Raw genomic sequence first — 16,966 nt, forward strand, 5'->3', positions numbered from 1 at the left:
GTTCAACCACGCGACGCGGATTTTCCATACGCAATACCTCCTCAAATAGAATAAGAAAAATGATAAAGTTAAACGATTCGTCTTACCCCCTTTCCAAAAATTTTTATTTTATTATATATTATTATATATTAATATATATAATTATATATTATATATATTTTTTATTATATTATATATTATATATCAAATTTTTATTTTACCTCGATTGGGAAAATTTATTTATTTCACTTTATATTAAGATATTTTTTTTTTCTTTTTATCAATTTATAAATTCATCTCCCCTTCTTCTCTTCCTCTCCCTCGTTTCTTCATTTACATTGATAAAAAGTTTATCTATATTTCGATTCTATCGATATGTTCGACACGTATAATCTTTTTCAAAATTATTAAAGCAAACATGCCGATAAACCATGCGATGCGAATTTTTCATACGCAATACCTCCTCAAATAGAATAAGAAAAATGATAACGTTAAACGATTCGTTTTACCTCCTTTCCAAAAATTTTTATTTTTGAAATTTTTATTATATTTTTTATTATATTGATTTTTACTTATTTATTTCACTTTATATTCGTGAGATATATTTTTTTTCTTTTAAAGTTAAACGATTCCCCTTTTTAAAAATTTTTATTTTATTATATTATATGTTATATATATATTAAATTTTTATTTTATCTCGATTGAGAAAATTTATTTATTTCACTTTATATTCGTAAGATATTTTTTTTTCTTTTTGTCAATTTATAAATTCATCTCCTTTCTTTCTCTTCCTCTCCCTCGTTTCTTCATTTACATTGACAAAAAGTTTATCTTATATTTCCATCGATATGTTCGACACATATATAATCTTTTTTCAAAATTATTAAAGCAAACACGCTGACAAACCACGCGATGCGAATTTTTCACACGCAATACCTCCTCAAATAGAATAAGAAAAATGATAAAGTTAAAATAAAATTTTTTCAAAAATTTTTATTTTATTATATTATATATTATATATATATATATATTAAATTTTTATTTTATCTCGATTGGGAAAATTTATTTATTTCACTTTATATTAAGATATTTTTTTTTCTTTTTATCAATTTATAAATTTGTCCCCTCCTTCTCTTCCTCTCCCTCGTTTCTTCATTTACATTGATAAAAAGTTTATCTATATTTCCATCAATATGTTCGACACATATATAATCTTTTTTCAAAATTATTAAAGCAAACATGTGACGCGAATTTTCCATACGCAATACCTCCTCAAATAAAATAAGAAAAATAATAAAGTTAAACGATTCGACTTACCCCTTTCCAAAAATTTTTATTTGAAATTTTATTATATTACTTTGATTTTTATTTATTTATTTCACTTTATATTAAGATATTTTTTTTTCTTTTTATCAATTTATAAATTCACCTCCCCTCCTTCTCTTCCTCTCCCTCGTTTCTTCATTTACATTGACAAAAAGTTTATCTTATATTTCCATCGATATGTTCGACACACATATATAATCTTCTTTCAAAATTATTAAAGCAAACACGCCGACAAAATTTCCCATTGTCGTGTTGGTGAAATTTGGCAAAAGTCAGCCGACCAAATAAATTTCGCAGGGGATACAAAGTTGCAGCGGCCTCCACTCTCGCTCGGGGGCTCGAATGTGTCCGTGTCGCGTTTAGGGGATCCACCGTGTATACACGTGCCTCTGTGTGTCCACGATGAAACCATCAGAAACTCGGTCAAGGAGCATCGGGGAAAACACTCGGTTACGCTCGCGTTGTGAAACGAGTTTGAGTAGGAGAGAAGTGGGCACTTTAGACTCGTTTAGGTTCCTCCACGGTTGCTCCCTTGCTCGTAATATTTCTCCTCCCCTCCATCTCTCCCGAATATCCACAACAGAGTCGCAGAGTCGGCAGCGTTTTCGCGCGACCACCGCCCTTTTTTTGTCTCCGCTTTGATCGCCTCGATCGCCCGCTTCGTTTAATTTTCGTATCCCTCCAACTATTCTTTTCTCGAAATCGGCCCGTTTATCGCGCGATAATAAAGCTTTCGAGCGATAAATGTAGCGTGAATTAATAGAGACAAATGGTGGATTCTTTTTTTTTTTTTTTTTTTTTTTTTACGTCGTGACGTAGGAATCTTCCAGGTGAAAAATGGTAGCTGGAACGATAGATATATATAGGTTATCAAGGATATATATATATCTGGATATTTGCTTGTTCTTTTTTTTTTCATATCTTATTGCGTTCCTTTTGAATCTGTCTTTGATGAGTTTCTCTTATTTGAGAGTAATTTGTGGCTTTTTATCGAGATTGAAAATTAATAATACGGATTTAAATTTGGACCCGAAAAATTTAGAAAAGGAAAGAAATTTGTCTTTCCTTTCATTTTTTAAAGATGGAAATAAGAATAAAGAATTCTTCTACATCTATATACAATTATGAGTCATTTGCATTCTTAATTGAAGAAATAATTAAGATTATTTCTTAAATTTCATAAAATATATATTTTTAATTAAAATAAACTCTTGTAATATCCACTGTATATACTTTTATAAATTTCTGAATTTCTTTATTCACATTTATACTAGCAATATATTTTTTTAAATGAAAAAAATTGTAAATTTATAACAATATAATATAAACAATACAGATTACAATATATCATAACCTCAAAACATTATTTATTTAAATTTCTTCTCGACATATATTTTCAAAAGAATATTTTATATACTAAATATTTTAAAACTTTTTAAAATAATTATAATTGAACTTAATTAATAAAATAATAATACAAACTCATTCTGATGTAGAATAATTTTCAAATTTCCCGAGCATTCATAATTCAAAAAAAAAAAAAAAAACAAAGAAAAATATAATCGTCTTAATAGAATAAAAATAATAATTGTCTTAATAGAAATCTTAATAATCACGAAATTATTCTTCGAAGGATAAATATTCGATTCGTTAAGAAGATGTCCGATTAATCGCGCGCGGATCTCAGATTCGTTCCAAGCAAAGCACCGGCGAAACAATATCGGAGGAACGTATATTATTTTCGAAACGGAGGTAGGATGTCATGCACGTTACAATTGGACCGAGTAATTATCTCGGTTCCGTTCGTGTGCCGGCGAGGAGCCGAGGGTGTACGCGAGGTTGGGGTGTTAACGAACCGGACAATGAGTAGTCACGGTTCGTTAGATACTCAACAACCAAATAATTAGCAAGTGCATTCGGATCCCCCGCGCGGCCGGATTTTGGATCATTGTGTCGCGCCTTTGTCAAATTCCGCGTTTAACGATTCTTCGCGTTTCTTTGCCCCGTCTCGATATTACACGTATTTCAATATTTCAGTGTTTTCCAAAAAACTGTGCATGGCTCGAAAGAGAATTGCTATCGAGCCATTATTGTTATCGATGAACAAAAGCATTGACAGCCACGTAATACACAGCAATGGAAATACGAATAGTTACTCTTTGTGGCGATTCTTCTTTTTTAAAAATGTTTTTTAAAAATTTTGATCTTTGCCATTTTTTTTAGAAATTATTACTTCAACAATGGAAATAGAATAGTTACTCTTTGTGGCAATTCTTCTTTTTTAAAAATATTCCATCTTTGCCATTTTTTTTTTAGAAATTATTACTTCAACAATGGAAATAGAATAGTTACTCTTTGTGGCAATTCTTCTTTTTTAAAAATCTTGGTCTTTGCCATTTTTTTTAGAAATTATCACTTCAACAATGGAAATGGAATAGTTACTCTTTGTGGCAATTCTTCTTTTTTAAAAATCTTGATCTTTGCCATTTTTTTTAGAAATTATTACTTCAACAATGGAAATAGAATAGTTACTCTTTGTGGCAATTCTTCTTTTTTAAAAATGTTTTTTAAAAATCTTGATCTTTGCCATTTTTTTTAGAAATTATTACTTCAACAATGGAAATAGAATAGTTACTCTTTGTGGCAATTCTTCTTTTTTAAAAATCTTGATCTTTGCCATTTTTTTTAGAAATTATCACTTCAACAATGGAAATTCGAATAGTTACTCTTTGTGGCAATTCTTCTTTCTTAAAAATGTCCCATCTTTGCCATTTTTTTTTAGAAATTATTACTTCAATAAGATAATAATAAAATGATGTCTTAGCGTAATACGATTGATCGAAAATATTTGAGAATGTTTAGTTAAACAGGGGATAAAATTCTTTGAACCTGCTCGATTCGAACTTTCTATACCTAATGAATTCGTAAAGTACGCAGGGTAGTAAACTCGTAATCCGTCATATCTGTCCCTATTGCTAATTAAAATCTCTTGTATCTCCTCGTCGAAACTAAAATTGGTTAATCCGATTTCCCAGTGAAATTCCTCTCGAAAGTCTAATGAAAATCTGACCAGGGGCAATTGCGGAACGCTTGTTCCGCCCACCACGGGGTACGCCACGGTATCCTCCTCCCCCTCCTCCCGGTGGTGGTGGAGGATCCACGCGAACATACAGAATTGGAAAGTGTATTGTTTATCAAACTATCTCTCCATGTTCACCGTGCTTCCAAAGTTTTGGAAAATTTCATATCATGTCTGAGATGTATTATACGAGCCGTGCAACGAACGGATTACTTCCTTTATCTGTTTCCTCGCGATTTATCGCTCGATTACAATGTTTAATTTCATTGGTGAAACGTATATTTTTCACAGGGAATCCTTTCAACGATATTTAAATATATTTTATATTTTCGTATATATTTATATTTTATATTTTATATTTTATATTTTCGTATATATTTATATTTTATATTTTATATTTTCGTATGAAATTCGATCAACGATTTATCGATTTATCTCTCACCAATTATTTAATATAATGTGCAATTTGTTGAAAATTAAATTGAGCTATTATTATTATTATATCCAAGGATATTATTATCCCGGCATTTTGTATTTCTCGAGCAATTTTCTTTCGAGATATTTAAATACCCGACATCTCTCCATTTACCGTGTTTAATTTCACCCGAACGAGCGAGCCATCTTGAACAAGAAAATTCCGGGTCACTCCGTGAACTGAATTCCTAAACTGCATCGCAAAAATGAAATATATATACCATGCAAATGAATCTGCATTACGGTGAAACGGTTTTTCTTCGGAGGGGGAGGCGTTTCGAAAAGGGGGAAGTTTCGAAACTTGGTTTGCCCGGGAAACGTTATAAAGAGTTTAAAATGGCCGGTATTAAACAAAATGCTGACGCGTTGAGAAAGTGACGTACTACTACTACTACTATCCTGAAGGCAGAGAATGTTCAAGGATGAGAAGGGAGATATCAAGTGTGGGTTTATGCAAGACAAGCGTTTCGCTGCATAATTTCAGTCTTAAAGTGCACTTTATTAAAATAATAACCGTAGAACCGAGTTACGTGATTCGTGAATAGAAACAATTTGAAAGATTACATTTATCTTTTTTCAAAAAGATCCATCCATTTATTGCTTCGAACTTATAAAAAAAAATATATGTATATATATATTATTTATATTATTTATATTTATATTATTTATATCTTATAACTTATTAATTATCGTTTATTAGATATATATATAATTATATCACATTTCAGTACTAATATTGCTTCGTTCTCTTTGGTACAAAAATAAATATATATTTTCTTGGAAACATCTGAAAAAGAAGTAGAACGAATTTAGATTTTCCAAAAAAACTTTCCTTCCTTTCCCAATCTACTATTCATCACTTTTCTCAAGAAGAGATTCTCACCTTTGGTTATCCTCTTCTCAGACTCCTCCCTCCCCTCGAAAAACTTCAAAATATTTTAAATTTGTCGAAATCGATAGCTGCCAGGAAATCTCTGTGCGCTTGAGTGGCCATTGGCACGGTGATCCCCGTATCCAGCTTAATATTTAACTGTTGCTCCACGCTGAACGAGAAATTCGACAAATTCTCCTTATCGCTACCCCCAAGTTTGCATCTCCTCCTCTCCCTTCTTCTCTGCCGCGCAGCAGAGGGGATAACACTTTTAACCGTTCTCTCCATCGACTCCCTTCGACCAATATTATTATTATTACTATTATTATTATTATTATTAACGCCGTTCTGCTCCCGCAAAGGGATCTCGAACTCGCGGACGCTCGACCTGAACCGGTGCAAAATAAGCTTCTTGGCGGGCAACTCGAGCGAGAATGACGAGACGGTGGAGTCGGAAACTTTGGTCCGTTTCTCCTCCCCGTTCGTGGACACCGTCTTCTCGACGTTTTGCTCGGACGAGATCTCGATCTTCACCGCCCTCTCCTCGCTCGGCCTCGCTTTGCCGATCGCGCTCGAGGCGGTGGATCCAAATTGGCCCAACCATCGGGACTTCAATCGTGGATCGTGGATGAAACTTATCAACGGTATGTTCTCTATGTCGAACTCTCTCACCGAATACTCGTAGCTTACTACTTTCGTTCTCAACTCTTCCACGCGATCGTTCTTACTGTTCGACGATCTCAGCCTCATGTTGTACGATTTCCCCATTATTCGCCTCGGCCATTTCGTGCAGCGTTGATCGCCGGCCGGCAACACCTCGTTGTTCACGATTTTGTACTTTGTCCTCGACGTGATCGCGTGGGTACGTGACTCTGGATGGCACAGCTCGCAGTGGACGTAATAGTCCCCCTTGGTGAAGAAAGTCTCGCCTGCAAGTAAATGGATTTCGATCAATCTCCTCATCGTTCGAGCTTGTTTTGGAGATTGCAAACGTTGTACGTTTTTGAATAACAGATTAAATTGGAGCAATTTGATTAGCAAGATATATTTGTTGCAATTTTAATCCTGGTCAAGTTGCAGCAGGAAGTAGAGAATTTTATTTCTTTAGAAGAACTGTTATCTGGCACGAAGGTAATTTATAATTTATGGATTAGTCAGAAATATATTGGGTTGGCAACTAAGTAATTGCGGATTTCAGTTGAAGTTGATGACGACCTAATCAAAGCAATAATCGATTCGGATCGTCACAATACAACTCGTGAGATTGCAGAGAAGCTTCATGTATCGCATACATGCATTGAAAACCACTTAAAACAACTTGGCTATGTTCAAAAACTCGATACATGGAATTCCCTCACGAACTGAAAGAAAAGCATTTAACGCAACGCATTAACAGCTGCGATTTGCTAAAGAAACGTAATGAAAATGATCCATTTTTAAAACGACTGATAACTGGCGATGAAAAATGGGTTGTTTACAACAATATCAAGCGGAAAAGATGGTGGAGCAGGCCACGTGAACCAGCTCGAACGACATCAAAAGCTGGTATTCGTCGAAAGAAGGTTTTGTTATCAGTTTGGTGGGATTACAAAGGAATTGTCTATTTTGAACTCTTACCACCCAACCGAACGATCAATTCTGTCGTCTACATTGAATAATTAACGAAATTAAACGATGCAGTTGAAGAAAAGCGGCCCGAATTGACAAATCGAAAAGGTGTTGTATTCCATCGTGACAATGCAAGGCTACACACATCTTTGGTCACTCGGCAAAAATTATTGGAGCTTGGTTGGGATGTTTTGCCACATCCACCATATAGTCCTGACCTTGCACCATCTAATTACTTTTTGTTTCGATCTTTACAAAACTCCTTGAATGGTAAAAATTTCAATAATGATGATGATATCAAATCGTACCTGATTCACTTTTTTGTTAATAAAAACCACAAGTTTTACGAACGTGGGATTATAATGCTGCCTGAAAGATGGCGAAAGGTCATTGATCAAAATGGGCAACACATTACAGAATAAAATTATTTAGTTCCATGAAAAAATTATCTTTGATTTTCTAAAAAAAATCCGCAATTATTTAGTTGCCAACCCAATATATATATATGTATATGTATTTACAAGTTGCAGCAGGAAGTAGAGAATTTTATTTCTTTAGAAGAACCGTTATCTGACACAGAAAATAATTTATAATTTATGGATTAGTCAGAAATATATATTAGTATATAATATAGTATAATATAATATAGTATATTTATATTTATATTAGTCAGAAATTGAATAGAGTGATTCGAAAGAAGCCATATAATGGCTTTGAGATATTTTTTGAAAAAGAAAATTCTCTGAACCTGTTTCGATAATTCGAATTATTCGAAATAAAGGATAAAGTTGAATAATATGATCTACGTGTATAATTTTGTTCAAAATATTTATATAAAAATGTAAGGGATGATATTTTACATTGGAGTGAAGAACACTTTTAACGCATAATTATTTTCTCAAATTTTTTCCTCGAAAAAGAAAAATATTAATATAGTTTAAAAAAGTAATATTTTTGGAGTTTGGATATCCGATTAAATTTATATCATCGATTCGAAGAAATTCGAACCGATTCGGAATTAAAAGGTCAACAAAGGAGCAGATGAATCAATTCCTACCCCTAAACACTGTCTCTATCAGGTGAAATAAATTCGCGTGTCTCACTCTTTGTCGTCCCAAATTTCGTGGTCATTGTGTGAGGTCGTAGGTGATAATAAAGGCGAAGCAGAAATCGTTGAAAACCGTAATTGAAACCAGGAGATTGTTATTAGAGAGTGCTCCAGAAATATATATATATATAAGGGTGGCGCGTTTTATCTGACAAACAACAAAGAACGCGTGGCAATAGTGTCTTGGACGGAGGATGGAGGATCGAGGATCGAGGTTTATTTAGAGCGTAGCGAGATAATGAGAAACCGATCTTGGAAATAAGAGACGAGGATTGTGTACGTTAAACGATCCCTTCTCTCCACTTTCCACCGAGCTTTCAGTCTCCGTCCATACTTTTGCTATTTTACGCGTGCACAATGTATTCTCTGGTATTTACACGATTATAGAGTGTTGAGCCAATGGCGATATCACCGATGCTATAATATTTAAGTAACACTTATTACAATGGAAGTTATTTTGAGATTAAGAAAATTTGATAAGGGGAGAAGTAAATAAATTTTCTAATCCAAAGTTATTGGATCCAATAAAATTGTGAGGAATTCAGAAACAGGTGACTTTATTGAACTTTTGACACTTTCGAACATGATTAATTATCAATCGACAATTTTATTTAATCGAATTAATCAATAATTAATTACGACATTTCTATGAAATCTGTCTTGTGTTCAATTCTTTTGAAACAATTCTTAGAATATTTGTTCTAATAGATAGAATGAAATGAATAAGTTTAATAATTACCGCAACAGATGTTTAATTTTTGCCTCAAATGAATCCTTTCGTTGTGCCTTTGCACGTTGTATTGTCGAGGGCTTTCGTATTTGCAACCACTGCAAGTATATATCGTCTTCTCTTTTTTGCTACGTCCTTTTCGCGTCGAGACCACATCTTTGTTGTGATAACTGAAATTTCATATTAATTGTCATCAGAAAATCCAAAGAAATAAGAATAGATAAGAATTCACAATAAGAATAGATTCAATAGTCAATTTGAGTAAAGATTATTTTAAAAAAAATTTAAAATAAAATATATAAATGATATTTTAAAGTTCACAAACACGAGTTCACACGATAAAAAAAAAATAGGGAAATATCAGAGAAAATTCCAAAACACAATTTCACGACACGACGCACAAAAGATAAAGGAAAATAGATCGAATTTTCGAGTAAAATAAGAGAATTATTTCGTTTGCACTATAAATTGATGAAAAAAGCTACGAATAAATTATATTATAACGACATTTTTTAAACTGAGCAATTTAACGAAAATTTTAAAGAAAACAAGGAAAAGTGTCTTCGAAAGATACTTCGAAAACTTCGTGGCAATAACACTTTCGAGAAAATAATAGCAAACACTAGATGCGAAAGTTTATTTAAAATCAAAGAAAAACAGGAGGAAAATAATTCTCTTCGTCGATTAAAACACGGTTGAAAAAAAATTTTCAACACGTGGATCGATGGAAACTTTCGAGCAAAAATCCGTTAGAACGTCATCGACTCCATTACCACGTGACAAAGAACCGGTACACCACGTTCGCGTCCAATCCGTCGATTGATCGTACGATTAACAATACGAAACACTAGAAAAAAAGGCATCACGACGTCGTAATTTGCGTAATCACATCGTACGATCGAGTGACAATCGAGGAAAAAAAATGCGAAATATATTATTACTCGAATTGAAACGAATAACAAATAACACTGGACACTTTGTCGAGACATTTTAAGACGAAAGGACGGATTAATAATTGATAAAGTTTTTTATAATTCTCACATGTCGATCTCTTTGCTGATTCTCATTATTTATATATGATGGAAAAATAAGCGAAATAATAGGTTCACGAATCACGACGCGTTTTTATTTGTCGCGTTGTTTGACACTCGGAACACTTTAACGATGCTTTCGGGACACTTACCAATGACGAACTGAAGCGGCGCTACGAAACTTCAAAGGGAAGGATCATTTGTCAGTATCGATGCCGAACGCTCGGTCAAAAAGGCGGTATCCTCTAATCCATTCGCCCGTTCTTTGTGTTCGTCGCACTTTGTTTTGACTTGGCCCAATATATAAATTATCGCGAGTCTTTTTCTTCAACAACGTGTCTTCAACGTTCGAAAAATTAAGAAACAACAAACTTGGATGGGGGGGGGGGGGGGGGACTTGGCGAAAGATCGATCTGACGATCTACTGGAATTTTTTTTATCTAATCCATCTCCTCGTTTTTATCATCGATTATTATGTTAATTTAATACAATATACGTAGAAGTTCAATTATAAGAGATTATCAATTATTATTCAAACGAAAAATTAATTCTTTCAACTTTTCAACATTTGAGCGATGGCTTGAGTTTCCCCTCTTGGAGTTTGGATTAATATAATCCTAAATGGAGTTTCAAAATTTTAGCGTTCAATTTTAATTTCTTTTTTTCTTTATTAAAATTTAACGCTATCTTTTATTCACGAAAATTTCTATGAATTTTTTACACCCATGAAAATAAAGAGCAGACGTGTTAAAAATTGTATCAAAAAAAGTCTTGGTGTATAAAAAGATTAAAGAAGATTAAAAGTATATATTATATTTTAACTTGGGGAATGAATGAGAATTAATCCCTTTAGAATTTTTTAATAGCAAAATTCTGGTAGAAACATCTTTTATAAAAAAAAAAGATATACCAAAATTTCACGTTATTATTTATTTTTCCAAAAAAAGAAATGATTAATTACTCGTTGTTAATTAAATTACTATATCGCAGAGATAACTTCGTCGGGATTAAGCGTGGAAAATTTTTCTAAAATTTATGAAATAAGAAAAGCGAAATAAGCAAATTTGCTTACGCAAGGAAACTCGCAGAGCAGGCAAGTTTCTATTTGCATTTCGATAACAGCGAATGTTCGATGTATCGGCGATGTACATTCCCGAAACACTTTCAGTGTCGTTCGACCGGGAGACGCTATGCATTTTAAGCGGTAACCTATCGGCCAAGAAGCTTTACAGAGCGAATTTCGATAGGGCAGCGCGACGTTCGAATAATAATCAGCGTTAATTGCAGACGTGCACAATGGTGGCCCCTCAGTCTACCCGCACCCCGCTTACGAACGTCTTAAAAGTCTATTCCCTTACGAATCGTAAACGAATTCAATTTAGTTTTAGTATCCCTCTTTGAATATGTAGCTCTGCGCAGTTAACGATTTGGAACGTCATCGGGAATGATTGAAAAAAAGAAGGAAAAAGTTGAGTTGATCTTTTTCGAAGGAAAAGGATATATCTTATTTTTTCGACGAATAATTTTCATTTGGAAAAATTGGCAAAATTTTATACAGATTGATCCAGCGTGGAAATTTTCTATCTATAAATTACGTATATTTACGAACGTGAATATAATTGTAATATAAATTTAAATATGGAAAGTTATTGCAAAAGACTTTTGAAGAGAATCGTCCATTTCGATGTAAATTGCTTTAAAACGTTGGATGAATTGGAGGAATAAGAATTCTTCTCTGGTCTAAGAAAATAGTGTTTCGCGTGGTTGCTATTACTCCGATACAAAATTCTTGGAAATAGAGTCAAAGATTCCCACACTTCTAGTATGTTAAATCAGCACGGTGAACGCCGCAAATTTTCTCAATTAGAGTGCAATGAGACAGGATCCCATAAAATAACTACTGGTCGAACAAGGCCGAGTTTCACTGTTGGATGTATCTGGACGATTATATCGCGGTTGGTGCATCGTGGGTTGTAACTAAGCTCCTCGTAAAAAGTGAACTGCCCGATCTTGAGAGAAATACTTCTGGCCTGCAAGAGAATCCTGCAACCGGCCACTGAACCCGCGACCTCGAGAGTCAAATACTCCGCGAAGATGCGATACGAGTCGCGAAGATGTATCCACCTCGTAAAAACTGGACCCCGAGCTAGCTTTCCTAGGTACACAACGTACAGTACACTTGCTTGCGTGGCGACTTGGAATCGCGCAGGTCTTGTGAAATATACACCGTGTTGGCGATCTTGTTCTTGATCGATGGTGGACGCCGCCTTGAACAATAATTTTTCACCGTTTAAATTTATTTTCTTAAAATTTTTAGCGGGGTTTGCTGGTGATCTCGTTTTTTAATTTAAGTTAGCGCAGAAAATTGACGAATAATATCGATACAATTTTATGACAATGTGAATGATTGAAAAATGAAAGAATTAGTGAATTAGAAAATTGAATAATAATTACTAAGTGTTAGGAAAAAAGAAATATTGAATTGAAGATATTTGAATTATTGTTAGGATTAGTAGAATAGAATTTGTTTTTACAATTTTATGACAATGTGAATGATTGAAAAATGAAAGAATTAGTAAATTAGAAAATTAATTAAATTAGAATAATCTAATTTAATTAATTAAATTAGAATAATAATCACTAAATGTTAGGAAAAAAGAAATATTGAATTAAAGATATTTGAATTAATATTGTTAGGATTAGTAGGATAGAATTTTATGATAATGTCAATAATTGAAAAATGAAAGAATTAATGAATTAAGAAATTGAATAATAATCACTAAGTGTTAGGAAAAAAGAAATATTGAATTAAAAATATTTGAATTAATATTGTTAGGATTAGTAGGATAGAATTTTATGATAATGTCAATGATTGAAAAATAAAAGAATTAGTGTAAAAAATTGATAAATAATATTACTAAGTATTAACAAAAAAAAAATATTGAATTAAAAATATTTGAATTAATATTGTTAATAGGATTAATATTGTTAATAGAATAGAATTTGTTTTTAGAATTTTATGACAATGTTAATGATTGAAAAATAAAAGAATTAGTGTAGAAAATTAATAAATAATATCACTAATCATAATATCTAATAATACTATCTTAGGAAAAAAAAATAATGAATTAAAGATATTTATTTTTTTTGAATTATTATTGTTAATAGGATTAGTAACATAAAATTTGTTTTTACAATTTTATAATAATGTCAATGATTCAAAAATGAAAGAATTAATGCAGAAAATTGATCAATAATAATCATTAAGTGTTAGGAAAAAAAAAAATATTAAATTGAAGATATTTGAATTATTATTGTTAGTAGGATTAGTAACATAAAATTTGTTTTTACAATTTTATGATTGAAAATATTGCAATATTAATGATTGAAAAATGAAAGAATTAATGAATTAGAAAATTGAATAATAATCACTAAGTGTTAGGAAAAAAACAAATATTAAATTAAAGATATTTAAATTAATATTGTTAGGATAAAATTTGTTTTTACAATTTTATGACAATGTGAATGATTGAAAAATGAAAGAATTAGTGAATTAGAAAATTGAATAATAATCACTAAGTGTTAGGAAAAAAACAAATATTGAATTGAAGATATTTGAATTAGTATTGTTAGGATTATTAGGATAGAATTTGTTTTTACAATTTTATGATAATATAAATGATTGAAAAATGAAAGAATCAAGTCGAAAAATTTTTTAAAAGTATCTCCTGTCGATTTTGCAACACAGGAGATTTTTTTCCCCGAATCGATGTAACACAATTATGTCGAGATCTTTCCACATAGCGTTTATCAAGTAGCTAAGGAGAAACGTCTGATTTCCCAGGTGAGTTTACAATATCTGGAAGCAAGTACAGATGTACATACGCTTTGCAGAATTTACTTGGAATTCACTAGGAATTTGATATCATTGTTGCATATTTATTTATTCCCAGTTTCCGCTTGTTTCACGCTCCCTTATTATTGTAACTCAAATCTTTATTCAATTGTTATCATCTGTTTTGCTATTTCGCGTATAATTTCATTTTCAAATTATTATCCACTAATTTAAATCTTCAAATCTCTCATTTGAAAAAATTACAAAACTGGATGTTTCTTTAGAGATATTTTTTTTTAACAAATATTTCTAATTAATTATTATTTAAATGTTAAATAATAATTACGATTCAAAGAGAAATTTTACACAAAAATTGATTCAATTTTTTAAACGAGAAGAGCAATTAAATTATATAAAAATATCGGAAATACAGGAACGTTAGGAAACGCTTGTAATTTTTAACAAAAGAATATCAAGTGATAAAGTTGCAACTTATAATATAATACAACGTAATGATATTCCTAGCCTTGTATTTTAGAGTTAAAACCGCCTTGTATCTCTTAGGAATACATCCACAACTTTGAGAGTTGTTTCAGACCCTTGGGATCCCCTTTACAAAAACCTTTTACTGCTTTTCGAAATATCCCTGCATACGAAAATGGTTACATAACTTATTAATTATTCCGTTCGATCGTCAAATATTTCTAATTCAACAGATCAGATAAATATTTCATTATAAATTCTTCGGGGAATCGAGATAATCAAAAGAGCAACGACTTCGAGTAAGAAACTTTTGAATTTTGAATACACATCTCACGAGTACCATTGTATCTTTTATTTAAAAAAAAGGAAAATCGTATTTAACAAACATCTCCATACTTTCTATTCCTTAAAAATTAAAATACATCGTATTTAACAACAAACATCTCCATACTTTCTATACCTTAAAAATTAAAATACATCGATGCTTTTAATTCAGCAGATCAAGATTTTCTATTCTTCCTAATTATTTCTTTACCTTAACTTTTATTCTTCTCTCGCTTTTAAAAAATAAAATATAAGTGCTACATCCTCGACATTAAAAAATAACTCACCAAAATATTCCTTCTCTCTTCTACATCTTTGGATAAATCCCAAGATCTCGATGAACGCATTACACGTCTCAATTACGAGACACGAATAATTCCAAAAAAAAAAAAGGAAGAAAAGAACGGGATCTCCCAAGTTTATTTCATCAGGACCAAAGAAAGGGATATTAATTCGCGTAGAATCATTCATTTTCCACGAGAGAGTGGACATTTTTCGTCGCAAGGGTAGGAAAAAGAATAATTATGCGAAAAGTTCGTGCCCCTCGTTCCTTCCCTGATGGACGATTAAAACTTGCAGCGTCGAATTTACAAATTCCTCGGGGGTGTTCGCGGTGGCGGAGGGCATTAGTTCGCCCCGGCTGGCCACCTTAACCGAGCCCTACCATTACCGACCTCGAATTAGAATTTAAATCTGCGGAACGGCTCGCTCGTAATGGCTCGATTTCTTTCGTCACGGTTACGCGGTTTGCTAACCGCCCCGGGACACTCGACAGCTCGTCTTCCTCTTATTCTTCGTCTTCTCTCCTTTTTTTTTTTTTCTTTTCCTATCCCAAGCCCGTCGCGTGTAACTCGTTGGATAACCACGCGTTTAACGAATCCGAGAAATGATATGCGACAATATATGAACGAAACACGAAATTGTACGTAATGTTTCAATTTAATTTTCATCGCTATATAATTTCTTTATGCGCTTTATTGCTAATTTTGGTTGGTTAAGCAAGGGAAATTGGATGGATTTTTGCAAGAAATAGATAACTTAATGGTGAAATTATTGAATTTCTTTGAATTGATTAAATTTATTGTTATGTTGGACAAAGCAGTAGTAACAAAATTTTTAGAACGAATAAATCTTGAGAGCAATTATTAAATTAAGCGTAGAATAATTAAGAAAGTATAGTAATAAAGATCATTGCGAAAAGAAAAATTAAAATTCTAAAATAAATCTATGCATTATATTTTTTATACCTTTTTTATATTTGCAACTATTTGCATACAAAATATCTCGCAATGGTGAAATTTCTTTGAATTGAAATTGATTAAATTCATTGTTATGTCATCTTGAACAAAGCAGCAACAAAATTTTTAGAATAAAGCTCGCAAGCAATTATTGAATTAAGCATAAAATAATTAAGAAAGTATAATAATAAAAATCATTACGAAAAGAAAAATTAAAAATTCTAAAATAAATCCATGCATTAAATTTTTTATTCCTTTTTTATATTTGCATACAAAATATCTCGCAATGGTGAAATTATTGAATTTCTTTGAATTGAAATTGATCAAATTCATTGTCGTCATCTTGGACAAAGCAGTAGTAACAAAATTTTTATAACGAATAAAGCTCGTGAGCAATTATTGAATTAAGCGTAGAATAATTAAGAAAGTATAGTAATAAAAATCATTACAAAAAGAAAAATTAAAAATTCTAAAATAGATCCATGTATTATATTTTTTATTCCTTTTTTATATTTGCAACTGTATACATTTGTATACAAAATATCTCGCAATGGTGAAATTGAATTTCTTTGAATTGAAATTGATTAAATTCATTGTTGTCATCTTGGACAAAGCAGTAACATTTTTAGAACGAATAAAACTCGCGAGCAATTGTTGAATTAAGCGTAGTATAATTAATTATATTTTTATATAATTTTATATTTTTTATTCCTTTTTTTATATTTGCAACTATTTGGATACAAAATATCTCGCAAATTGAATTTCTTTGAATTGAAATTGATTAAATTCATTTTTGTCATCTTGGACAAAGCAGCAATAACAAAATTTTTATAATAAAGCTCGCGAGCAATTATTGAATTAAGCGTAGAATAATTAATTT

General features: G+C 31.6%; 1 protein-coding gene across 1 annotated transcript; it reads right to left on the reverse strand.

Annotated features, from left to right (window-relative positions):
• Window positions 1-5,748: 5,748 nt before the first annotated feature.
• LOC113219209 lies at window positions 5,749-10,242 on the reverse strand. Its single transcript, XM_026444796.1, has 3 exons — window positions 10,217-10,242; window positions 9,185-9,345; window positions 5,749-6,658 (listed from the first exon to the last, which is right to left on the reverse strand). The coding sequence occupies exons 1-3, from the start codon at window positions 10,240-10,242 to the stop codon at window positions 5,787-5,789; spliced, it is 1,059 nt and encodes a 352-aa protein (XP_026300581.1). The 3' UTR covers window positions 5,749-5,786.
• Window positions 10,243-16,966: the final 6,724 nt, after the last annotated feature.

This window comes from Apis mellifera, linkage group LG13 (assembly GCF_003254395.2).
Source record: "Apis mellifera strain DH4 linkage group LG13, Amel_HAv3.1, whole genome shotgun sequence".
NCBI lineage: Eukaryota > Metazoa > Arthropoda > Insecta > Hymenoptera > Apidae > Apis > Apis mellifera.

Coding starts and splice junctions, on each gene's coding strand:
- LOC113219209 (XM_026444796.1), bottom strand. CDS start 10,242: ATGAGAATCAGCAAAGAGATCGACAT. Junction 9,346..10,216: donor ATCAGCAAAGAGATCGACAT/GTGAGAATTATA, acceptor ATGAAATTTCAG/TTATCACAACAAAGATGTGG. Junction 6,659..9,184: donor AAAATTAAACATCTGTTGCG/GTAATTATTAAA, acceptor ATTTACTTGCAG/GCGAGACTTTCTTCACCAAG.